This window comes from Schistocerca serialis, chromosome 3, assembly GCF_023864345.2.
Source record: "Schistocerca serialis cubense isolate TAMUIC-IGC-003099 chromosome 3, iqSchSeri2.2, whole genome shotgun sequence".
In the NCBI taxonomy this organism is placed as follows: domain Eukaryota; kingdom Metazoa; phylum Arthropoda; class Insecta; order Orthoptera; family Acrididae; genus Schistocerca; species Schistocerca serialis.
The window spans coordinates 600,905,778-600,931,612 of NC_064640.1; the positions used below are offsets into that span (position 1 = coordinate 600,905,778).

The following is a 25,835-nucleotide window of genomic DNA, read 5'->3' on the forward strand; positions in this document are numbered from 1 at the left end:
TACAGCAGTATCAATAACTTAAGTCCAGAGTAATAAAGTTATTGGTTAGTTAATAACATAAATATAGTCATTATTGAGATTAAAAAATTGATGTTATTGTGTGATTATCATTTTTTACAAATTGAGTGCCGAGGGGCTCCCCATATCTTTTTGAGCCAAAATTGCTCACAACTTTTTGTCAGTGGAACCAAACTATACAACATGAAAATGGAAAAAAATTGACCTTGCAAAATAACAGCCACCCTTCTAGACATAGACACCGAGTGCATCAGATGATCCTTCTTGGCCCTTGCTACCATTTCCCTTAAGGGATACCATTATTTGCCATACATTCAAAATGCTCATGATTGACAGATCTTTATTCTTGTGTAGTTTGCTTCTCCCTGACACTGGTACCAGCAGCCTTCCCTTCTGGTGAATTGTCACACTAGCTCAGTTTCAATTTCAGTGGGAGACAGCACCACAAACCTAAGGGTAAGAGAGATGAGTGAAAAGTCTCAAGTTCTCCTGATGACAATATTAAAACATTACTGTACTAAAATTTTCAATGAGCAAAAATTATGAACTTCCATTGTATGTTTCACATACAAAACCTAGAGTACATTTTGCATGCATTTTGGCCTTTAATTGTTGTTTTTAATCTAGTTTGAGGTGCCTGTTAGCCTTCAGCTTTTTATTGGAGTTTATTCCTGTGATATAATTTCTCATCTAGAAATTCTGCGCTATTCATATTAATTTATTGCTTCATATTGGTGTTCATGAAATGATATAATAATTGTTTCTTGTTTCTCATTTCAGTTTGGTGCGATAGCGAAGTCCTTCTGTGTGCAAGGATTCATAAGACGCCTGTTTTCTGAAATAGGCACAATTGAAGAGCTACAAACAACACGTCAAGAGGAAGGGGACTCTCAAGAAAAACGTGACTTGCTTTCCGATTTGCAGTGTATGTTGTCTGATGGATATTTGAAACTGGGTCACTTGCTGCGAGAGAACTTGAATGTCTACAAGGAGTGTGTGCTAACAGCATTCTCATTAAACCCTACAGAGGATTTATACCACCATTTACATAGCCTTGCCTCTTTAAGTGGTAAATGTATTTCTGATGAAAATAAATGTACAGAAATTGTAGAGCAGCCCCTGGTTCAAGACTGCACCATTACAAAGCTACCTATTAATGAACACTTAGAAAAAACAAATGAAAGTAATTATGCTGGCAATGCAGACTTTGCATATATGAATATGCCATCAACGTCATCTGCTGTGTTCCCTAAATATCAAATAAGGCCACAGACAAGGCATACAGCCTCACGTGGGGATATACCCATTGCCACTTCATCTTTACTAACTGTAAGGTGCAGATTGAAAGAGGATGACAAGAGAGACTTGGGAGCATTGTATGCAATGAGTGGAAACCTATTTACTAGTGCTGAAAACTATGATCCCTATAGTGCCCCCAATCATGTGTTAGATGCAGGAGAATTCAAGTTCTCTAGAACTGTACTTCATGATTTAGTATCTGTGTTAAACAATCCACGAAACAAACAGCTTAGTTGGGCAGAGGGTTGGGCTCAGCTAAGCAGGAATTGTCTGGAATACTTAAGAAACAGAGAGACACGAAATTGCATGAAGGAACTGAAATTTCTGGAAATTGATTATGAGAAATACCGTGACTGGCCAAGATTGTGTGACTATGGAGGTATAGAGAAGGGATATGAACAGTGGGCAGATATCAGTAATGATTCAGAACAACTTTGTATTACAAGTAATTACAAACATAGATCTTCAGAGTTAACTGTAGATTCCTGTATAGATTCGGCAACACAGGATAGTGTAGATACTGTATTTACATTAAAACCAGTCCGGAAACGAAAAGTGAAGAAACCTGGAAAATCCCCACAAAAAGGAAAGAGGGGAAGAAAAAGTACAAATGTCACACATAGCAGTGTTAAAAGTATTGTTTCACAAGGTCCCATAACTGGCTTCTCGGATTGCACTCAGGACAGCCAAATTGAGGAGAACAATGAAAGAAAGATTGCAGCAAAGATTTGTAAGGATAAATGTATTAGGAAGTTTACATACAGGAGGAAGAGGTGTAAGACTGTGGAAAAAATATCTACACTAGAAACAGACTGGCCACAGCAAACTGAGGTTAGAGGCAGTCTTAAAAAGACAGTTAATAAAAAGTTTACTAGGAAATCTAGCAAATGTTTGAAGCGTGTGAAAAGCTTAGAACATGCTTCTCCAATAGAAACAGACTGCACAAGTGATGAAGTGACATCTGTTGGACCAGATATCTGGAAAAGAGGTTATAATAATTTAGACAAAAATATGTATATGAAAAACCCTGAACTTTCCTTGTTAGAAGTAGATGAGGTACCAAATATTCAGGCTAGTACTTCAGTGAAGAGTTATAAGAAGAAATATGTTAAAAAGTCACGCAAATCTAGAAAGCATTGGAAGAATTTGGTTGAAACAGACTGCTCACATTGTAGTGACATTGATGAAAATAGTATTTCTAAGGTTGCAGCAAAGCGTCCCAAAAGAAAGTGTGTTAGAACATTGAAAAAATCTACCAAACGATTGAAAAATATGGAAGAGGATTCAGTTCTTGAAACTGACTGTACAAGTGATGAGGTGACCCACCTAAATTACCAGCCAGACGTTTATGTGAGTGAAGGTGAAAATGTTTCTGAAAGATCTATACATGTGCAGAATTTTGAAGACATTTCTATTGGATCAAATGGTGCTCAGAATAGTCGATATGAGATTAGAACTGCAGAAGATTCAGCAGGAAATGTTCTTGATAGGGGGCCAACCGAATATTGGAGTGCTTTCAATAAAATACCTGAGATGGATGCAGGTTGTACAGAAGGCAGTGAAAGTGAGCAAAGACCTGGGGTGGTGACTGCAACACAAACTATACAAAGAGAGAAGATTGCTAAATCCACAAAGCAAAGAAAAGATTTAGACAAAGATTCTGTATTGTATTCAACATGGGGGCATAACACTCAAGCTGAAGAAGACATTGTTAGAAAGACTCAAACAAAGGCACAGAAGAGAAAGTCACATAAAAGTGATGTCTGTACTAAGACTGTAGAAGAAAAAATTCTAGTTAATTCAGGTTGCAGGGTTGGTAGTTATGTTGATGGCAACTTGGAGCGAGTGCAAGGATCGAAGATTTGTGAGAGCCACAAAAGTGTAAGAACAAGTGGAAAATCTATTGCCGATATTAAGGATTTCCAAGGAAATTCTTTGTTGTTCTCAAATTACACACAAAAAAGTGTGGCTGAAGCTACTACTGTGGGAGAAATTGCAGCAAATACTTGTAAAAGGAAATATCTTGGGAAAGTAGAGCAACAGACAATGGGTGTAAAGAATTTTGATGTAAAATTATTGTCAGATAATCAAACTGAAGAAAGGAATTTGGTGGGTACCACATCCAAAACTCATCATAGAAAATATGCAAAGAAGACTGAGAAACGTGCAGAACCTGTTATGGACTTTGAAGAAAAAGCTGTGTTAGACTTTGGAGGTGTTGCAGAGCCGTCCCTTGAAGGTTCTGCATTTTTTGCGTATGATTCAGACACACAAGATGAAAAGAGTGCTGCTAACATATTTAACATGGAATGTGATGTGATGAGGAAGAAAGAAGGTATTGTCAGAGGCCTTAAGAAGAAGAAATTACCTCCAGAGAAGATCACAGAAGTTTCTGCTTTCAGCAGTGCAGTACACAATCGTAATGATGATGACGTGGGACCACCTATTAGTTCTGTCTGTGAAACCGACTTTTCTTCACTTGGGAAGCAGGTAAATCCTCTTTCACCAAGTGTGGGGCAGCTGAATCCGGAACCATCTAGTGGGATACTATTTCATCCTGATTTAAATACACAGTCCTTTATCCCTCCATTTAAGAAGGCCAGTGAGCCAGAAGTTTTGCAGTCATTACGCAAATTCAGACCAAAAAGCACAAACAGATCATTAGAAGAAAGTATCTTTTCTCCAAATATGATTGGTGATGGAACGAGAATGTTGTTTCGTGAGGGTAAAATTTATTATACTGAATTTGCACCAATGTTAAGTACACTGAACCTTAATCCACATGTTGTACTTGAAGATATAGCAACAGTTTTGAATTCAAGAGAATGTGGTGGACCATTTGATACATCTCAGCAGACAAAAAACTCTAGTGCGTTTTCTGAAAAAAACAGTAGCAGTCCTAAGAAGAGTCATAGTACAAAATTTACAACACCACCACAGTCCAAGAAAACATATAGCTCCTGCACTGGACTAAAAAAAAAGCCCAATCGTAAACTGACTGACAGGGAAATACTTGCCAATAGTGTTCCTGGTTTAAATAGTCTTGAAATGATTGTGCCTCCATTCCAGGAGCCAACAGTGCAAGTTGTTCAGTTGCCAAGAAACCATCCTTCAGGTAATGCATCAAATAATGAAACTAGTTCACTTCCTACTAAAGTGAACCAAAAAATCGAGAACAGCTCCAACACCAGTGGAACAAGTCACATAGAAGCAGCCTCAACATCTGTATCTCAAGATCCAGCTTCACAGCAGTCACAAGTTACAATAAACTCTGAAGAAAACAGAACCTCTCAGAATTTGCCATCCAGTTTCTCAGCTCAAAGTAACTCATTAGCATCACATAATGAAAAACAAAGAAGTTCGCAGCTAGAAGTGAAATACTTAACAAAAGCAAGTGACGTTAATGAAATATTACGCAGTACGCTTACAGACTGCTCATCGCAGAGTCCACCGACATCTGCTGTTGCACCATCACTAAATTCATCAGGACCTGTTAAACATAAAGTTAAATCACAAAGTGAAGTGAAGTATCTAACAACAACAAGTGAAGTAAACGAAGTACTTCGTAGTGTAATTGCAGAAAACAGTCAGGGTCCGATGTCCAATTCGACACATATCATGGGATTGGTGAAGCAGAAGCCTAACACCAGAGCAGAGGCGAGGTTACTTGCTGCATACGAAACAGCAAGAAGTATTACGGCAAAGAAAGCCACAGAAGGTAGTACATCTCTAGGAGGAAGAGGCAGTATACTGAGCACACTGCAGGTTCCACCTTCCAAAGGACTTGTTGATATTAGTATGCTTTCCAGTCTTATTTCTTCTGGCACTCACCGATACTTGGAAAATTACCCTTCCAAAAAGGAATCTTCTAAACCCCCAACAAAGTTAAATTCACGCTCACAGGGCTCAAGAGTTTGTGTATCTTCTTGTGATAGCTCTCGTGCACATAATCTGCAAAACCATATGCAGAACTCGGCCATCATCAGAAGTGCACACACTGCTCAGTCAGATGAGCAAATCCCTGAACGGATGTCTGTCCTTGAGGAAAGGTTAAAAAAAAGTTCTGTTGCTAGTGTAGCTGTTAAGTGTGATACTACTAACCAAAGTGAAACACCAGTTTGTGCTTCACAGGTTGCAACTTTACCAAAATTTCAACAAGCGTTTGGAAAGTCTATATATAATCAGACAGGCAGCAGTGGCAGTGGTGCTGGTGGCAGTGGCAGCAACAGCAACAGCAGTACCAGCAGCAACAGCAACAACAACAACAACAACAACAACAACAGCAACAGCAGCAGCAGCAAAAACAACAACAACAATAGCAGCAGCGGGGGTGGTGGCAGTGATGGGAATGGTGGAGGTCGTGGTGGTGGGGGTGGTGGTGGGGGTAGCAACAATGGCGGCGGCGGTGGTGGTGGTGGCGGTGGTAGTAGTGGAGGCAGCAGTGGTGGAGGCGGCGGTGGAGGAGGCAGCAGCAGTGGTGGAGGAGGCAGCAGCAGCAGTGGTGGTGGCAGCAGCAGCAGCAGCAGCGGTGGTGGTGGTGGTGGTGGTGGTGGTGGTGGAAGTGGAAGTGGGGGTGGTGGTGGGAGTGGCGGGGGTGGTGGTGGAGGAACTGGCAATGGAAATAGTGGAAGCACTGGTAGCAACAATGGTGGCAGAGGCCACTGCAACAGCAGCAGCAGCAGCAGCAGCAACAACAACAACAATGGCAGCAGCAGCAGTAGTAACAACTGTAGCAGCAGTGGCAGCACCAACAGCAGTAGTAGTCGCTGTAATGGCAGTGGCACCAACAACAGTGCTGTAGAAAATGGAGCTAGTGAGCCTGCTACCACTGTATCAAACACAGAAGATGTGCATAGTACTCATGGCATTGCTGGAGGCTCGCAGAAAAGTGATTCAGAGCTGCAGTCCATACCCAAATCATCAGTAAGTACACTTCATTCAAAGGCAGTACAGACAACAAGCATTAGTACTTTGGTGTCACTTTCAAATCCAGTTTCATCAGCTTTGCAAGCTGACTCTCTAAATGTCTTGATGACTACAGCTCTACACCTTAATACAGCATCTGTTCCTCATGAAGGTTCTTTGCAAAAGTCACTTGCTACCACATTTAAAAGGGCAACTAGATCATCTGTCCAAGCAGGACAGTGCCCGTCGTATGACATGCACCGTACAAATGCCTCTGCTGTTACAGACAACCCTATATCTGGAAGTTTAGATGGGATATCTAGTCATACCTCAGATAGTAACAATGTGACACACAAAAATTCTCTGCCAGTCTCCCGGTCGTCTCAGGTACCGACCACAACTGATAGTACCAGTGCTCCTACACAAAATCCAGTAGTTGCTGTCACCAAAGATAGTATTGTTAGAAGTAATAAGAATGCATTACTGGCTGCTGCGCTGCAATCAACCACACCTCTTAAACGATCTTCTGTGAGTAGTGGTACGTCTTCCAGTTTGACCAGTAACATAGAACAAGCTGCCAACATGTGCATTGCTGAAAGCTCTTCTTCAGAAGATGAAGCGACAGATGTTGGAACTCAGACTCATATTTCTTCAGTACAGCAGACCCAGAACTTTAATGAACTTCGCAAGACTACTTCAAAACCTTTGTTGCAAACATCTCACAATTTAAGACCTGTTATACATATTCCCAACAGTACTCTTGTTGGAGCAGCTAATGTTACTGAATTAACCAATTCAGTTTCATCACCTTTAAGACAGCAGCAGATTGTCCATTCTTTGTTAGGTCCTAGTTCCTCTGCTGTCACAAGGCTTCCACCACAGAATGTGGCAGCAACTGATGCGTTAATAAGCCACAGTGCAATCGAGCCATCTGTAAGCTCAACAACACTGGAACAGCTGAGAGAATTTGAGTCTGTTTTAGAGCAAGTTACAAACACATCACAAATGAAGGAGCGGAGCACTGCTGTGACTCAGAATCAGCCGGACCTAATTAATGAAGATCTTCTTTCTCAGTCATCAAGCACGGTTGAAACGTCTTCGGATTTCCCAAGTGCACCAAATGATGGTTCATTCTCACAAGATTCTTATCCATCAACTACAATTACAACCCCACCAAGAGTTGGTATAACTTTCGTTGCTCAGTCTCCTCTTCGATCGTCGAGCATTGCTGGAACGAGTGGAAAGATTGCATCTCCTGTAGTTGTAGTTACCAGTTACTGTCAGCCAGTTACATCACCAGCTTTAAGTGTGACTTCACAGAGTTCTTCTAGTCCTTGTGTGACACCTGCACCAAATCCTTCCATATCAAATGGAAAACCACCACCAAAATCCTCAAAATCCAAAACTAAATCTGTTAAGTCAAGCCCGTCAACGACAAATTCTAAATCTTCACCAGTTCCTAAACCACAGCAGAAACCTCAAGAAGATGAAGTTACGGCTCAGCGTATTTATGCAATACTTGATGAATATGCAGAACAGCTTAGAAATTCTCCAGATTTGAATAACAAACCTGCACCTCGCAGAAGATCAAATCCACCTACCAACCCAAGCCAGTCTTCAAAGCGAAAGAAGTCTTCCCAAAACAAGTCAAAACTTCTTGGGCAGCAGTCATCTTCATCAGCACCTGACATGAGTCCTGGCACAGATGATCCAAGAACTATGGGAAGTGAAGATAGTTCTAGTGGTATAATGCAGCTTTCTCATATTCAGGATTCACCAGCTTCATCCGCCCAAGCAAGTGATGAACCAGCAAGTTTAAGATCTACTTCCACAGAAGCATCTTCCGAATCCTGCAAGCCAGTTGTGTCGGAATCGGGTGAAAATCAAGACTCTCGCCAACAACCACGTTTAATTTTTGCTGAAGCAACAGGTCGTCAGGGAAGAGCAGTATCTGTTCAGGATGACATTCAGTCTGCTGAGGTTGCTGTCTCTGGTAGTGCAACTGTTGTTGCAGGAAAATCAGTAATGGTGGGAAGCACAGCAGTACCATTGTATGTGCCAGGAAATGTCCGTCAGGTGTTTCTACCTGTGACTCCAGGATTGGCTGCACATGTTCAAGGTCGACCAATGGTTGTATCAAAAGGATCAAAATTTATAAGAGTTCATCAAGTAACGGTCCCAGCTGGACCACTTCACCTCCACCAAGTGCCGGTCGTGGTGCGCCAGATGTGCGTCAATAAGCAGTCATCAACTGTTGGTGCTTCAGTATCTGTACTGACCCAGCCATCTGTCAAACAGGTTAAGCGTCCACCTGCAAATACTTCTCCAGAAGCTTTATCAGGAGGATTGGCACAGGCTTCTGTTCTACACCAGTTAAGCAGTCAGCAGCAAACATCTGTTTCTGATGTATCTTCCAGTGCTACTCAAAGCTTATCTTTTCCAGAGTCGAGTCTGGATAGTGTAGGCACTACTATTGCAGACACTGTTATAAAAACTGAACCTAATGATGATACCTCATCAGTTTCAGAAGGCCATATAATGTGCGAAGGTAGTCAGAACAGCCTACTTGAGACAATAACATCTGCTGCTAATGATGCTACTGCTCTAACGTCTCCAGCAACTACGTCTTCTGGTGTCATAGCTACCACTACATCTTCAGGACCAGGTGTAAACATTTCCAGTGTTATTTCAGCACCTGAAGATAAACTGTATCAAAGCTCTGAACACAGCACAGTAAATGTGAAAGTAGAACCTCCAGATCTGTCTAATAACAGTAATGAAGAGCAGAATGAAGAAAACCAGCTGTGCAACAATCACGAAGAAAGATCTGTGTTTCGACGAACATATGCAATTGTAATTAATCCACCAATCGATGTGCAGAATTCACGAGTAAATAGGGCTATGCAACGTTTGAATATTGGCTTTACCAGACATTCCACAGTAACTTCTAGGAATGGTAACCAACCAGAAGCACTGAACAAAGATTTTGCATCAAGCAGAAAACCTCTTAAGACGGAAGCTGATAGTATGCTTAATTCTGAATCTGAGAGTTCTGAATATCATTCGGATAATGCTCTTGCAACACAACTTAATCATTTCTCAAAACACAGTGGCAGCTTGACAGAAAATGGTGAATCTGGACATTCTGTGAACAGTGTGTTGAACTGTCCACTACCTTCAGCATTGCCAGATTCAACATACCATTTGAGGAAATTGGGTAAAAGCAGAGAAAGCAGCCAGCCAGCTGGAGGATTCCAGAGCTCTACTCAAAATACAATTTGCACAAGTACGTACAATGTTGACATAAACTGCATGTTATGAAGTTATTGTTGCTAGAGATGGACATTGCAGAGTTCATGGTACTTTTGACTTATGAAGTCATTTTTTGTTTGCACTCTCATTCTCTGGAGATAGTCATTTAGAGATAGTTCTTCACAATAGGTGATGCAAGTGTTAGTATACTATGTAGTTGAGTTTTCACTTCATTCTTATTCACAGAAGTATAAACACCTGAAACTGCTTTAGTTTTGTCCCTGATTTCAAGCTGCCTTGTAGATGTTACTTGTTCACAATTTGTAAATCTTAAAAATTCAAAACATAGTATTCAGTGCAGTATCATTTGCAGTTTAAAAAAATATAAGGAGAGTTTATTTTGTTTGCCTAGCATTCATTGTGATTTAGCATATTGAAATTGTAGATATGACAGTTAACCTTTCTCTTTGTCATTTGAATGTTGCATCAATCAGAACCAAATCAGATTTATAGTGCAATTTCTCTATTTCCTGTTTGGCACCTTTTTTCTCTGATACAATTTTTAAAAAATTCTCCGTTGCAGTAAATTGTGAATTATGTATGTAGATACTAAAATATAGTAATGTATTGCTTTCCATTATCTGCATAAGATACACAGGCTTTCTACACTTCGTATGTGTTTTGTGTTTCAGGTCCATTAGATGTGTTTCCAACTGAAAGTGCAACTAGCATTCTAGAAGACTGCCCACCAAGAACTATAGAGGAGAATGGTTGTAGTGACAGTTTATCATCTTCTGAACCAAGTTTAACACATACACTACTTTGTCGCAGAAACTCTCAGAGCCCTCAGAAGGTAAGCTTACAATCTGAAGTGGGAAGGAAAATAAGTTCATGTGATAAGAATGGACCAGCTGATATTGAGCTGAATGCAGCAGTTGAACACATTGTGTCTGAAAGTTCCAAAAGTGCAAATGATCAGACACAAGGAAAAGAAGTTGGTGCATCAAGTGAAGCTCAGCTAGATTACTGCAGCGGGCCGTATTCATCCATTAAAAGCCAACTGGACTATATTTCTGATGGACCTTATAGCATATCAAAGATTGATGGCTGTGATACCCCATGGCGTTTTGTTCCGCTTATAAGAAAGGTTAAAGTAGCTATACAACCAGTAACATTAAAAAAGGATACAGAAGAAAGTGAACCACTTGTTAGGAATATCCATCTTTCAACTAATTTGCCAGAAGTGGAAGATACAGCAAATGAACAGCGTGACTATCTAACAGATTCCAAGCTGGCTACAGTTAATAGGAAGGCAAATGTGAGTTCGACTGTTCTTACAACTTTCCGGAAAAATGATATTCCCAGTACACGAGTAGATAAAAGTCAAGGGAGTGACAGGGTACAGCAGAAAATAGCTAGAGTTGAGAGAGAGTTAAAACTTCAGAAAAGTCTGTCTGAAGAATGTGAAGATTTAGGTGTTGATGAGCCAAGTACAAGTGATCTATTTCCTGAAGCAGATCTGTTATTGGATACGAATTCGTCACCACCCTTTGATCAGACACTGCAGGATACAGCTTGTGGTCATTGTGTTGATGGTACAGAAACTTACTCTAATTCAGCTTTTAAACCCCTCGAATACTCTTCCAGTAGTCAGGATGATTCCCAGAACAGTTGTATTTCTTCTGATATTCATGAATCAAACAACAGATTTCGGCAAGGAAAGAAACGTAAACGTAGTGTCAATATTCCTAATTTTGATTGGAAGTATACAGAAAGAAAAACTTTTTGTCACGACATTGTCAGTAAAATATGTCAGAGTTCCCGTGAAACATCCAGCATTTACCATAGTGGAAATACTATAATAAAAGGTACGGGCAGTGGAATCGGATCACGATCGTTGGAGGATACTAGTGGAGGTTTCAGAGACACTCTGTCAGATAGTGCACCAAGTAGCAGATTAAAACACTCTAGTCCAGGAGCAGATGCTGTCTTGCCTGATGTCAGCACCTGTAATACAAAAGAAGTGACTGATAATTTAATGAAGGATGCAGTTTGTGGAAAGAAGTTAGAAGGATCATTGCAGCAAACCCATCCATCCAACAGTTGCATGAAAAGTCAAACAGTTACCACTGTGAACAGTAAAGGAGATATGGTCGCAAGTGCCAGTGATAGCACTTTTTGTAGCTCAAGTGAAGACAGTGTCACAATGTTGGATACGTTCTCAACAAGTATGATAGTATCATCTCTAGATGTAACAATTCCCTCTCCTCTCCCCACATTGCCATCTGTCATACAGTCTAATGATAATTCCCAGGAACCACTTCCATCTGCAACGGGAACTCAGAAGTACTCGAATACATACAGTAAGAGGCCCTCGTGTGAACAGGGCAGTAGTAAGCTACTGAAGCGTGCTCGTCTAAACCAGTCTGAACAGTATTATAATGAACATATAGATTCTCAGGAACGATGGGAATCATCTAGTTCACAAGAGAAAGTTTGCGCTGATGATGAAGATTCAGGATCTCGTAGCAGGTCAGAAGAACAACCAAATTCTGATGTTGATGTTTTAGATATAAGCAATGATGCATTTTCATCATCACCGAGATTCCCTTCCTTAAATATTACAAATAGCACAGGTTCAAGTTCACAGTGTAATGAATCTATAATCAAGACATTTGAGTTGAATGGGATTGATAGAATTTCACTTTCAAGTGCTAGTATACAAGAGAAGCGGATATCTGCAAGGAAACTTGCTGATCATAGTGAGTCAGAATGTCATTCTTTAGACATCAAGAATAGCAGAAATGTGGAACACGATCATTTCTGTCATAAACAAAGTGTAATACATATAAATTCTTCAAAGACGAGAGCTTCGCAGCGTGGTCATCTGAAGAGAGGCTGTCCATGCTGTTCACTTTCATCTCGCTCATCTAAGAAGAAGATGGAAGAGAAACCAGGAAAGAAAGGACCTATGGGAAAGCAAACAATAAAAGGTTCCTTGCCAAAGAAGAGATAGTTGATTTTAAAAACTCATGTAAATAGTTGTAAATTCTGTGAAGATTTGTATTTGTTTTCTCATTGGGTGCGACAGTCACAGATAGTGAACTGAAAAACTGCCACAGTGTTTGTATAGAATTGCTTTTGCATATCTTATGTAAATAAGTGAGATAGATCCTAATACATGTTCATGAAGCATGAAACACAAAGCCATATTCTTTTTAAACTTTTATTGTTTGCATTCCCAATGTTCTGAGTCAGATATGCAGTAATTATTCATCCTTAACCTCAGTTTAAGCTAGTCAATTTTCCTGTTAATCTGAGGTACTCAGTATCACTTTCTGCACTGTTAGTACAAATTTTTATGGTTAACCATGCTTATTCAGTCTTTCAGCAAAGCAGTTGTGTGTTTTCTTGAAATTGGTATGTGAGAAACTGCTTGGAGATGCAAATATTCAATATGTTATTTTACATTCTTTTATTTTGCATTTGATAAATATGTTGTGAGCTAAATTGATGTTAGCTGTAAGTTTGTGTGTGTGTGTGTGTGTGTGTGTGTGTGTGTGACTCATGTTATAGAGTTGTGACAATTTGTGGATGTGAGAAGATATTAGTATTTTTTTATTAAATTTGATTTAATGAGTAATGGGGAAAGTCCTTGCATTCCTGTATATTAATCATTATATAATCGCCTGATGTGTTGAAATTTGTGGGGTCACTGTTAGAGAAATGGAAACAGAATTGAAGTATGGTTAAATGATATGTGTACAATTACCTTACAATATTAGGTATGGCTTGTATCAGTATTTTATTTTATTAATTTATTTCATATTTGAAAGAGATTTATGTATTCAGACATTGTATAAATGAAGCTTTATTAAACATCTCAGATTTTCCCACGAAGAGAGAAATCTCTTCACTGTAATACAGTGTGTCACATCAGTTAAAAGCTACACTTTTAAGATGATTTGTCTCTTTCTGACGGTGTACCTTAAGTTTATGAAAAGAATTCGTAATTGAAATGAAACATTTCAAAAGTAGGATCCAGCTGTAATAATTTTCATACACACATTATGCTGAAAACGCACAGTTAATTTCCAAGAGGAGGTGTGGTTTGATAATTTAAGTGAGGAATTTGTGTTGTGTGTACTATAGAAAATACTTTTTAAAAGTTTCCCAAACATAACATTCATCAAGTGCATTGTTTAGTATAATAACGGGATTGAATTTTGTTAAACATTGTCGCTCCATATAGATTTACCTGATTTTTTTACTGCGATGCAAAAGGCAAAGTATTTATTAGTTGAGCAACTATTATTTAACATGGAATATTTGTACAAATTTGCCACCTCATTCTTATGTTGTCGTTTTTCTGTGTGCCTGTTATGTACTAAGAGATTATTCTTCCCCTACAGATAAACCTAAAGATAAACAAAAAGTACAACTCTCTCTCTCTCTCTCTCTCTCTCTCTCTCTCTCTCTCTCTCTCTCTCTTTGTAATGTGGTTGCTTTCTTTTTGTTTTTGTTGTGTGATTGTCCATCCCCTCAGCTGTCTTCTTACCTCTTTCTCCACTTATTCTTCCCTCTGAAAGAAGAGAATCAGTCCAAAACAGCCCTGTAAATTATTAAATATTACTTACACAGTTACAGTGGCATTATTATTTCTAAAATTATTACTTGTGTTTTCATTTGAGTTAAATATGATTAACAAGTTTACTCGGTAAATCTTGTAGATTATTAATTGGATTTTGTAAACAACCTATTAAATGCACTGGAAGATTCTACAAGAGAACTACCATAACCATAATTTGGAAGTATTATCCATAGTATTAGGCAATCTTCATAATTATAAAACTTGAAGTACAGCAAATGATTTCAGTTGCAAGTTACATGTTGTAGATTGACTTTATTTCATATTAAAAATTTATTATTAATATTGATGTGCATAGTGAAGTTAATTTCCATGCACTTATATATAGTGCCAACGTTGTAGTAAAACATGCTCAGAAGAAAGTACTTCTAGGTGTACTGTTTTATTTTGCCTCGAATCACGTAAAAATATGTCCATAGTGACAATGAAAAGAGACCTAGGCCTATGAAGTGCTTACAGTTAACCTGCAGAAAAAGTTAGTAACAACGAGGTGTGTGTAAAATCTGCTCAAGAAGATAGGCTCTCTCTCTCTCTCTCTCTCTCTCTCTCTCTCTCTCTCTCTCTCTCTCTCTCTCTCTCTCCCCCCCCCCCCCCCCCCTCTCTCTCTCTCTCTCTCTCTCTCTCTCTCTCTCTCTCTCTCTCTCTCTCTCTCTCTCTCTCTCTCTCTCTCTCTGTGTGTGTGTGTGTGTGTGTGTGTGTGTGTGTGTGTGTGTGTGTGTGTGTGTGTGTGTGTGTGTGTGTTGGGGGGGGGGGGGGGGGGGGGGGGGGATGCATCAGTGCAATATTGAGACAAGTTCCTCGTCTCATGAATGTGAATTTCCTATCACCCTAATATACTGTTTTCCAAAATTTCTGAAGTCTCGTGAGGATATCAGAGAAATGTTTTCGTGATGATATTAGAAAATTACTGAAATTATCAGCCTGTTATGCTTGTGGTTTAAATATGTTTTATTTACTGTGAAAGTGCCAGTTGAGAGGTCCGTGAAACTTTCTGACAGCTTAAAACTGTGTTCCGGATCAAAACTAGAACCCGGGACCTTTGCCTTTTGCAGGCAAGTGCTCAACCACCTGAGCTCCCCAGGCACGACTCATAACTCATCCCCACAGCTTTACTTCTGCCAGTACCTCATCTCCTACCTTCCAAATTTCACAGTTCTCCTGTGAAACTTGAGGGACTAGTACTCGTGGAAGAAAGAATATTGCAGAGACATTGCTTAGCTACAGCCTGGGGCATGTTTACAGAATGAAATTTTCACTCTGCAGTAGAGTACGTACTGATACGACACTTTCTATCAGATTAAAATTGTGTGGTGGACCAAGACTTGAACTCTGGACAATTGCCTTTCGTGAGCAGGTGCTTTGTAGAGCACTTGCCCGCGAAAGGCAAAGGTCCCGAGTTCAAGTCTCAGTCCAGCACACAGTTTTAACCTGCTCCGCAGAGCGAAAATTTCATTGTGGAAATATCCCCCAGGCTTGTGACTAAGCCATGTCTCCACAGTGTCCTTTCTTCCAGAAGTGCAAGTTTCGCAGGAGAACTCCCGTGAAGTTTGGAAGGTAGGAGATGAGGTACTGGTGGAAGTAAAGCTGTGGGCACGGGTCATGTGTCGTGCTTTGGTTTCTCAGTTGGTTGAGCACTTGCCTGCGAAAGGCAAGGGTTCTGAGTTCGAATCTCGGTCCGGCACAGTTTTAATCTGCCAAGAAGTTTCATGTCAGAAAAAACTCTCACTGCTGTGGAGTGAAAATTTTATTCTGAAAAGGTCATTGTTTAATGCCTTGAAAGACTGTTGTTCAAGCATGTCTTACTCTTCAGCAATTAAATTTCAGAAGAAAATGTAATATTTAGCAGACAGTTAGATCATTCATCACCTAAATGACAAAAGGGAACCACTGTGTTCATACCTTTACACAATGTGTTCCAGAAATTCCATCATGAAGGAGAGTTACAGATTATGGAACCAGTACTCGCCTTTCATACCACCTCCGCTTTGTAGTAATCATAAAGGAGTGCAACCTTTTTTCAGATTTGTAACCAATGAAGTATTTAAGTGACATATACTCACCATTAATATCCAGTGCTGTGTCTGTATTTATTTTAAAAATTACACATAGGTTGGGCATACAGTTACATGCACAAACAAATTTTAATGTGAGTTAGTGAGTCGTAGAGAAAAAGAGAGAGTGAGAGACAAATAAAATTAAGATTTCTGAACAAAGTGCAATAAAATGTGGAAAGGAATATTATACAGCAGCATGGGAGATATGCACTGATGATGACCATATCGCTGTACCTAATATTGGAGGAGGAATTGGTTGTTTATTACTCATTAATTCCACATAGATTTTTAATGTATGATTGCATTGTTTGTAGACACTTGTGAATGTTGATTTAGTGTGACCACTAAAATAAATGGATCACAGTTTTTCTGTAGTTTTAATTAAAATTATTTCCTACATTAAAATGGCGGGCTGTTCAGAATCATGCCTTAAAGATGTCTGACTATCTGGCACAGTTATGGGACAGTATACTCCAGATACAGTGAGAAAAAGAAGTCTTATTCCTCAGTAATATAAGTAGGAAGGCAATGTACAATCACAGTTTACAAGAAGTTGGAAGCTGAACTTACAGAGTACACTGTAAAGTTTGTGAAAACTTAACACCATGTCCAGGCCATCTCATTTTGCAGAACACTAATATTATGATTTTACATATTTTCAGCGCCTAAGATGAAATTTCATCTATAATGCTATGGTATAACAACATGTATGAAGATGTAAACAAAATAAGAGTGGAGAAATTAAAAGAATTTGTGTGTTAACAGTATGTAGATATTAATACAGGTATATGCACCATCTTTTATTGTAAATTAGAAAATTTGCATCATTAGAGCATTGTCAAAAAGTCAAAGATAATTTTCTGTTATTTTTATTGTATGCCTGTGAAAAACATTGTTACGTTGTCCTTGTATGGTCTCCTAAGATGTCAGCAGAAGGTAAGCATCACTGTCAGTGTGGCAGCACACACAAAATGGTGATAAAATTTTTCCACAACATACCATAGACATGTGAGGGTATTTTGAAAGTGTTTATGACCTGCCCCCCCACCCCTCTGCCCATCCCTGCTGGAATTGTGATTTGAGTAACCTCATTCATCCCCATGAATAATTTATCGTTATTGCGTCAGAATGAGAATTTCGGACATAATGGTGCCTAAATCTAGTATGCCTTTGTACAGTTTGTGCATTGTGAACAACATAGTATTTTATTCTCATTGAAAGAAAGAAATATGTTCATCTAGCTCTTCATGTGATTTTTGGATGTGAGAAACCAACTGCATAAATTTCAGTCCAGTGTTAAATGTTTCATGTGTGTGTATTTTTATTGGTATCAAGCATCACATATTAATAATTTGTACTGTCTGTTGATAGCAATTGCACATTTGTGGGCAGTGCTGTTTTTGCTCTGCAGAGTACTTAACATATAACTCTAGTTCTCTTGTAAATATTTACAGAAAATTGTTGTTTGTCAGTCTATCTTTTCCAGTTGTGATGAGAGAGGTACTTACTATTATTTTCAGGGAAAATATTCATGTGTCCTCTGATGAAGAAGGATAATAGCAGTGGGTTACACACTGTTACGTTTTTCAAATTACACCATCAGGCCAATATTATTTGTTTTGTGTATTATGGAATTTATTGGTTTCCTAACTACAAAAATAGATTTTTGAGTATCTTGGAGGACCATCCTTAATGCACGCAAGACGCTTTGCAAAAAAAATGTGGTCGTTCCCCATTTTGCTTACGAAGGTTGTGATTTAACGAGTATTCACCGAGAGATTAGTTACTGACAAGGATCTCATTTGAGCAGTAAGAAAGTAGCGTTGAGGTAGGTATTAGCCTACATCCGACATATGTTACAGCTGCTTTGTGATGTCGCTCATTATTTTTCTTCTGTCCCTCCCTCCCTCCCTAAAAAAAGGCCCCCTCTCTCCCTTTCTCTGCCTTGTTTCATTTAAAACACTGTGAAATAAATGTTTCTCAAAAGCATTTGTAATTTTTATATTTTATTTGGTCTGCTTGCTGTTAGACTGTATCCCAATCTTACACCACATGTTGCTGAGTTGTTCAGACTCTAGTTGCAAAACAAGTCCAGCTCATACTCACTAATATTTCAGTGAAGTAAAGTGTTCAGCTATTTCCACACGTTTTACATAGGGTATGTTTATATCCAAAAAGCCAAAAATTTGTCTGCGATTGAACGTGTGTGTGTGCGCGTGCGCGTAAGGGGGGTGGGGGTTAGGTGGGAGAGAGAGAGTGGAGAGTAGTTGTTTTCAGTGTTTTGTTTTGTTTGTGTTGTTTTGATTCTGTGCAAATAAACTGTGACATGGGAGTAAGAATTGGTAACCAAGAGCCAGAGGAACATATTGCTTGTATGTTATCCACAGGAAATTTTGAAATTATAATATCATATAAAACAAACTGTGTAAATGTGAATACAAATATTGTTGTAATGTTTTTAAAGAAATATGCAGGTAGAGACTTCATTCCAAGCAGAAGGAAATTTGAGATTAGATTTTTAACTTGCAGTTAAACTTTTATGCAGCAGCTTCCATCAGAATGTTAATGTTTTCTATATTTAAGTAAAGGACGTGGGAAACAAGCTGTCAGAGGTGTTTTGTAATTTAGATCCATTTCATACTTGCAGTAATAATGTACACATAATATTCCTATGATTAAAAGACAGATTTATTTGAAATATTTGTCTCATGTATGTTGTATTATTTTCATTTTCTTGCACTTTATGTTGCCAGTTTTTGCTGTGGAGAAGCCAAAGAATTTTTAAATTGCATATTTGATGAGTTTGAAAGTAACAATGAAAGTGAAAACAAACTGTACATGTAAAATGACTATTCGTAACAGTAAATGATAGTAATAAAAATATATGTGCCAGTATTATAATGCAGTAGCTAACTTATTTTTTAAAGTTGTGCCACCGTTGTGGTAATGTTGAATAAAAGTAGTTTCTCTAACAACTGACAAATTATTCTTGTGGAATGTCATGACTGCTTTCAAAAGAGCTTTAGGTCCTTGGTAAATGATCCTTTGGGCAAAGTAGCCTACATAATAGTGAACAATGTAGCTAACTCATAGATTCAGCAGTTTCCCCAGATCTTGGTAGAAACATATTTCTTTGTTATTTTTGTTTTTATTTTTTTTATTTATAAGAGTTATTTTACCCACATTGATAGTTCCTTCATGTACTTATTTAAAAAAAATTGTGCTTAATCTTGTGTATACGATAAAAAATAATTGAGTGACTGTATAGTCTTACCTTCTCATATTTGTCTGTAAATGTGTACATTTTTTAACCATTTTTTGGTACAGTTTGTTTCTGCAACAATTTTATAGATGGATGTTAAATGTAAATTGAGTCTTCATTATTTTCGTATATGTAAATTTGTAACTTGTATATATCATTAGCAATGGTTTACAGAATTTAAAATGTCTGTTGAGCCATTGCATTTCAATTCCATATTATTTATGTTTTTGTGCAGTAACATAAAGTCGGAGTGTTCACTTAATGTACAGGTGCAGAAAGCACAGAAATTGTTTCTACTCATTGATATTTTGTACATTTTGTATGAAGCTGTGAACCTACTATCCAATTTCTCTTGTAAAATAAGAAAATATGTTGAATCCAGTAAACATTTGATACAGATATTTCCTTGTATTTTTTTTATCAAATCCATTAAATTACTTTAACATGAGGGTCTATCGGTACTTTTTAACAAAGTTACTATGAAATGAGTAACTTTTATGACACAAGTGAGGTATGCAGATGTAATAAGTATTGGTATTTGTTAAATGATTTAAACTCACTCAGCTGTAGTAAGATTTTGCTGTGAATATTAAATCAATAGTCATTTTTATATAAAAATTGTTAACTGGACATTAATTGCAGATCTCTTCTTGATAGTCCAGCCAGAAAATTCTTATGCTGAGGTACAACATTACAGAGAGCTACATTTTTGTAACATTAGTGATAGCTCTTGTGCATATATTGTGATTGTGTATTATCTTTGTGTTGTACTCAGTATAGCATGTGGAAAACTTATAAAACTTACCCTGAAGTGATACCGTAACTTCCTCAACAGTGACTGAACATCTCAGTCTGGTGCACTAGTGTGTATAAGATTCGGTGGCAGGAGAGTAAGTTTTTATTTGAACTCATTACCTGTAAACGGAGAGGTACTGGTAATGGCTTTTCCTGCTGTGTGTCATCACTTCACTCTGTTTTGTGTCGGTTGGCCAAAGTGATCTGTATAGAAGTTTCTGTTAAAATGGTTGTTTACATAAATGCTGTTTGAGGATTCCAGCACTTTCCATTTCACCTCTTGTAATTTTAAAAATACGTCATTTTTATGTCCTTTCTCATTACAGGGAATACAAGAAAGTCACAGGGGCCCAGCTGTGGAAAGTAATGTGAATGTGAAACAATTGCCAGATTCGTTTTAGGAGAAATCCTCAGATCACCACAGTGCAAGCAATTTTCTTCTGCAAGGATTTACACGTTTGTTTTAATAGGTACATAATAATGTTGATTAATTTTGGTAGCTTGGGGAAGAGGTTATTGATGGACTACCCCCTTCATGTCACAGAGACAAATCAATATTGATATGTTGGTTCCCATCCATTTCATTCCTTAAGTCCTGGTGACACAATTATCCACTGGCTTAGCTATAACTTTATTTTTGGGTCATACACTTAGCACATCATATCATCATTTGTAATAATTCCGACACAAACTTGATCCCAGGGTATTATTCTTTCATGCCCATAACTGCATTGTAGCTAAACACATGAAACTATTTTCACAAACAAGTTCCTACATCTTATAAAAACTATGCACAGACCCCCCCCACCCAAACTCTGTAAGGATGGTTCTTTTATCTGTCTGTAGGATATTTGCCACTTTAGTTTTCAGCTTAAAACCATCAAGCCATTTTTGTGTTTCTCTTGTGAACTGGGACTATTCAGTGGATAAACATTACAGTTTTTCCTCTCTCCTGTATTGAGATTTTGTTAACTGCAAACACTATGTACTCTATTTTCTCCATGGTGTGAACGTTATGGCAGAATGTATACAGCCCTTGCTCTTGTTCAGATTTTTATTCTCATCAGTCATCCAAGACATCTATAACAAATTTCATTACTATCCACTGTGTTCCCATAATTCACATTTTTTCACTAAGGATTCGCTATGAGCAAACATGCAAGACATTCTAGCTTAACTTCTATGAGATATTTCCAACATATGCATTATTGGGAATGCCAGAGTGTCTGAGGAATCATTAACACACAGTTTTCTGATTTACAGTGCTACAAACCTGAAAAGAAAGTAAATCCTGTTCATAAGATACTTTAGAATGGATTATAAAAATTTACACCAATAAGCTGGAAAGAGATGTTTTGAAAATGCCTTACCACTTTTGGTTGAAACTTCCACCAGGAAAATGTGAATGGTTGGAGAGATTCCCCAGCAGGAAGCATATCAGAAAAAGCTGAGATAATTGAAACATATAAACGATCATGCGTTTTTCAGGCAAACAGATAAAATGGACTGCAAGGAGTTAATTGTACAACTTTATAGAATTAACAGAAACCTCAAAAAGTTCATATGTGAAACCAGATAACATTGAAATCATCTGTTTAATTTGTATTTTTAGTTAAATAAGGTAATTTGTAGTAGTAACACATGATAGTTATTTTGAATTCTGCTTTGCAGAGTTCATGGAACAGAGTTTGTCACAAAGTTGAGAGATGTAATAGATGCAAAGAAATATATCTGGAGGAAGTATGGAATAAATATATACCAGTAGATATAGTGACTAACCACTTGGAAGATTCAGTGCTGAAGTGGTGGTCTGGCCACATTCAGGTTTAGATTTTCCACCATTTTCCGTAAATCAATTAAGGTGAATGATGATGGGGCAGTTCCTTTGGAAGGAACACTCCTAGTTGCTCATCCCATCCATGTCCATAATGGTATCCAAAACCTCAACAAGTTGATATGTGACACCAGCTAACATTGAAATCATCTGTTTAGTTTGCTTTTTTAATTAAATATATAAGTTGATGGTAGAAACACACAGTATAATCATTTTGGATGACTATCCAATTCCATGATGCTCAGTTGCAGATTTCCTTTCAACCAACTTATTTGTTTTCTGAGCTTGTTCTCAGTCTCTAATGATTTTTTAGCTGCTGATGGTGTCGGTCAATTATTTAGTTAGTAGTTTCATGCCTCATGGATAATTTTGCACAATAAATCATGACGATGTGGAACAATCCATTTTACATTCACATCACAAATTAATTTGTAAACGTGGCTTCATGCTGAAAGTTAGTAATTCCTACCCACCACTTTTTAAATGTTTCAATAATAGATATTCTTCTGTGCGATAGAAGGAGCTATCGTGGAGAAACTTTTTCAGTTTCTTTTCAAATTTTACTTTTACTGTCTGACGACATTTAATATCGTTAGGTAATAGATCAAAACATTTTGTTGCAGCATTGTGCACCCCTTTTTGTGCTATAGATGATTGTAATGTGGAGTAATTAACATCATTTTTCTTTCTAGTATTATGTACGTAATTGTTCTTTTTGAACTGTAGTGGATAATTTATAAGAAACTTCATGAGGGAGTAAATATATTGTGAAGCAGTAGTCAGAATGTACAACTCCTTAAACAGATGTATACATGATGATCATGGGTAAGCACCACATACCCTTACAGCACATTGCTGGAGAATGAATGAAAGTATGCTAAATATGTGAATTTACTGATTTGTCTCACCCTGAGATCTGCAATGATTCTAAGTGTAAATGAGCCTGAACTAATTTGTTTTAGGAGTTCCAAAATGTGCTTTTTCCAGTTCAAATTCTCATGAATATGGGCACCTAAGAATTTTGAAGTGTCCACTCTATTTATTATTTCATCATGTATCACCCTTATCAGTCAGTTATCTTGATGTGAGGAGAGTATAAAAGATGAAACACTCTCTCCATCTGAGCATGCCTCGGAAGGCAAAATTGTACCGACTGATCGCCACGACATCCTCACTCGATAGACATCACTGGATGTGGATATGGAGGACCATGTCATCAGCACATCGCTCTCCAGCCATCGTCAGCTTTCATGATAAGAGTCGCTACTTCCCAGTCAAGTAGCTCCTCGTTTGGCCTCACAAGGGCTGAGTGCACCCCGACTGCCAACAGCACTTGGCAGACATGGACAGTCATCCATTCAAGTGCTAGCCAAATGCAACAGTGGTTAACTTCAGTGATCTGATGAAATTGGTGTTACCACTTTGACGAGGCAATTTACTTAAAAGATGAAACAATTGTGAGAATACTGTAGTGAACAGGTGGTAACTGGTTGAATTTTTTAATGGTGCGCATCAGAGTATTTTTCATTTGACGGGAAACATAACGTTGCAGAATTATTGGAAACATTGAAGGTCAAAAGAAGAGCTAAACAATCTGTGACAATTTAGTTTGCACATAAACATTACAGAAATGCTCACCTGTCTGTACTTGGGGGACGGCAAATTAAAAGTGGCGTGCTTCTTCTTGGAATAGATAAACAAGGCCATATTAGCCACCCTACATACATATGGGACCAAAATAATATCACTGGAAAACATTTAGGACATGTACAGAACTGTACACACAAATACATTTTGCATGTGACAAAACGGGGAGGAAGGAGTGTTCCTAAGTACCCTTAGGTGGACTCATGTACGCAAAGTTACCCTAAGTGACTCGAGCATGTGTTAGTCATATTTGAGAGGTTGTGTGGAAATTGTTTGAGGCAGTGAAACTCAATTTAACATCATTATTGGTGCTGCAGTATGGGGATCTGGCATTGTCGTGCAACAGATGTCACAAAGAATCAAACCTCTTTGAATGATACCTAATCTAATTTTTTACAAGAGATTACATTTTGCATCCATAGTCACCAAATAGTTTATAAAACTAAGAGAAAAGGGCCCATTGAATCCACAATGGCCTACTGCCACCACCTTGCAGCCTCTTGGAATACTTGATACTCTTTACTAAACACAAAAATGGATAACTTCATACTAGTTCTAATTGATTTGGGTACTTAGTAGTACTCCCAGTCCATGTCAAAAGTCACTATGCTACTCATGAACATGTCTTCTGCTTCACGGTGACTCACCACTTTCAGTGTGTACATGTGTTAATAAAAAAACTTGTCACATCTTCTAGAAATTGCAGATAATTATTATGCATAGACTGCAATGTATCAAAGCTAATCTTAAGTTACTGATGAATAACCCCTTCTGTTAACATGTTATTACTTTGTGAGTTACACATTTATAATGTGTGACTGGACAGCAAACAGTTGTGTGTGTTTGATTTCTTTTTCGAATGCCCCATCGGCATTAATGGATTTGGCAAGGTTAATTTAAAGGGTGCCCAGGTGGCCTTTCTGTTGCCACCCCATTTAACAACCGGGAAAGAATGTGTGTACCCTAACTGTCAGCGTGTAGTGTTATTCGTGTGAAAGTGTGCAAAGGTTATGTAAATGTTTTTCAATTGTGTAACTGAAGTGAAACTTGGGTATCAACCCAGTATTCACTTAGTAGGATGTGGGAAACTGTCTAGGAACCACATCCAAGCTAGTCAGCATACTGATCCATGTCATTAATCCGCCAGGCAGATTCAATCTGGGACCTGTGCGCCTTTGTATCCCAGAAGTGGCACTTTAACACACACGGTTATCGAAGTGGGTTTGTGTATGTGTGATTTCTGGCTGTCTATTCCAAGGCTGTGTCTCTTGATCATCATATGAACCATACATGTGCATTGCACGTTACTTTTGGGATACACAAATACTTGAAGGATGAGTTGACATCCATTTTTGCCATTTAAAATGAGCTAAAGCTCAAGAATGGTCAGTGATCTTAAAGTACACATTTTAATTAAATGGACTGGTGGAAATACTGTCATTGTGTGAGGTCTTATTTGTTCTCAGATGTCACTGAAGTAGATTTGCAGAGCATCTCTTCCTTCAAGATATTGTAAACTTCATAACACAGTTTGCGTGTCTGAGAATGTTGATTTCGTAAACTGTGCCCATTGCCATTCCCAAAATTCAGCAGATTTGAAATTTTCTTTCGTGACAACTTGTACTATATTGGATCACCATTATCATGTGACAGTCACCTCCACATCTTAAGATTTCAGTTGAAGAAGGAAAGTTGCAGAGGGAGGATCATTTGAAAAGGTGGGAAAGGTCTCCACTTCTCACTTTGTTACCTCTCAACCCTCATTTACTTTCCTTTGCATCACTGGCTACAAAAGTGAGAGCTCAGTTTTAGATTTGATTCCCCTCCCCCAATTCATATTTTTCCACTTAATCTTACCTAGATTCGGTGGTTTTATTGTCAGCATCAACAAGCAGCTTGATTATTCTTGTTCCTGCTTGCTTTGTATTAAAGAATAGTATCATCTTTTGCTTTTCAAATCACAGGAGGACTGCACACTTTGTGGCAGTCCATTACTGGGATTCACCATTGATAGTTCCTTCATTCTCATTGTCACAGCATGGAAGGTTGTATTGAATATTGGTTTTTAAACTACCAGTATCTGACTCATTCCTTGTGTGATTTTTATGTTGGTGTGACACA

The 25,835-nt window shown here is 38.1% G+C and overlaps 1 protein-coding gene across 1 annotated transcript in view; it reads left to right on the forward strand.

Moving 5' to 3' along the window:
• LOC126471033 (uncharacterized) overlaps positions 1-14,697 on the forward strand; it is a 208,419-nt gene extending 193,722 nt beyond the window's left edge. Inside the window, 4 exon segments of the mRNA XM_050099099.1 lie at positions 799-5,531; positions 5,534-5,627; positions 6,013-9,508; positions 10,167-14,697. Of these exon segments, the coding sequence (XP_049955056.1) occupies positions 799-5,531; positions 5,534-5,627; positions 6,013-9,508; positions 10,167-12,490 (10,647 nt within the window). The 3' untranslated portion in view covers positions 12,491-14,697.
• Positions 14,698-25,835: the final 11,138 nt, after the last annotated feature.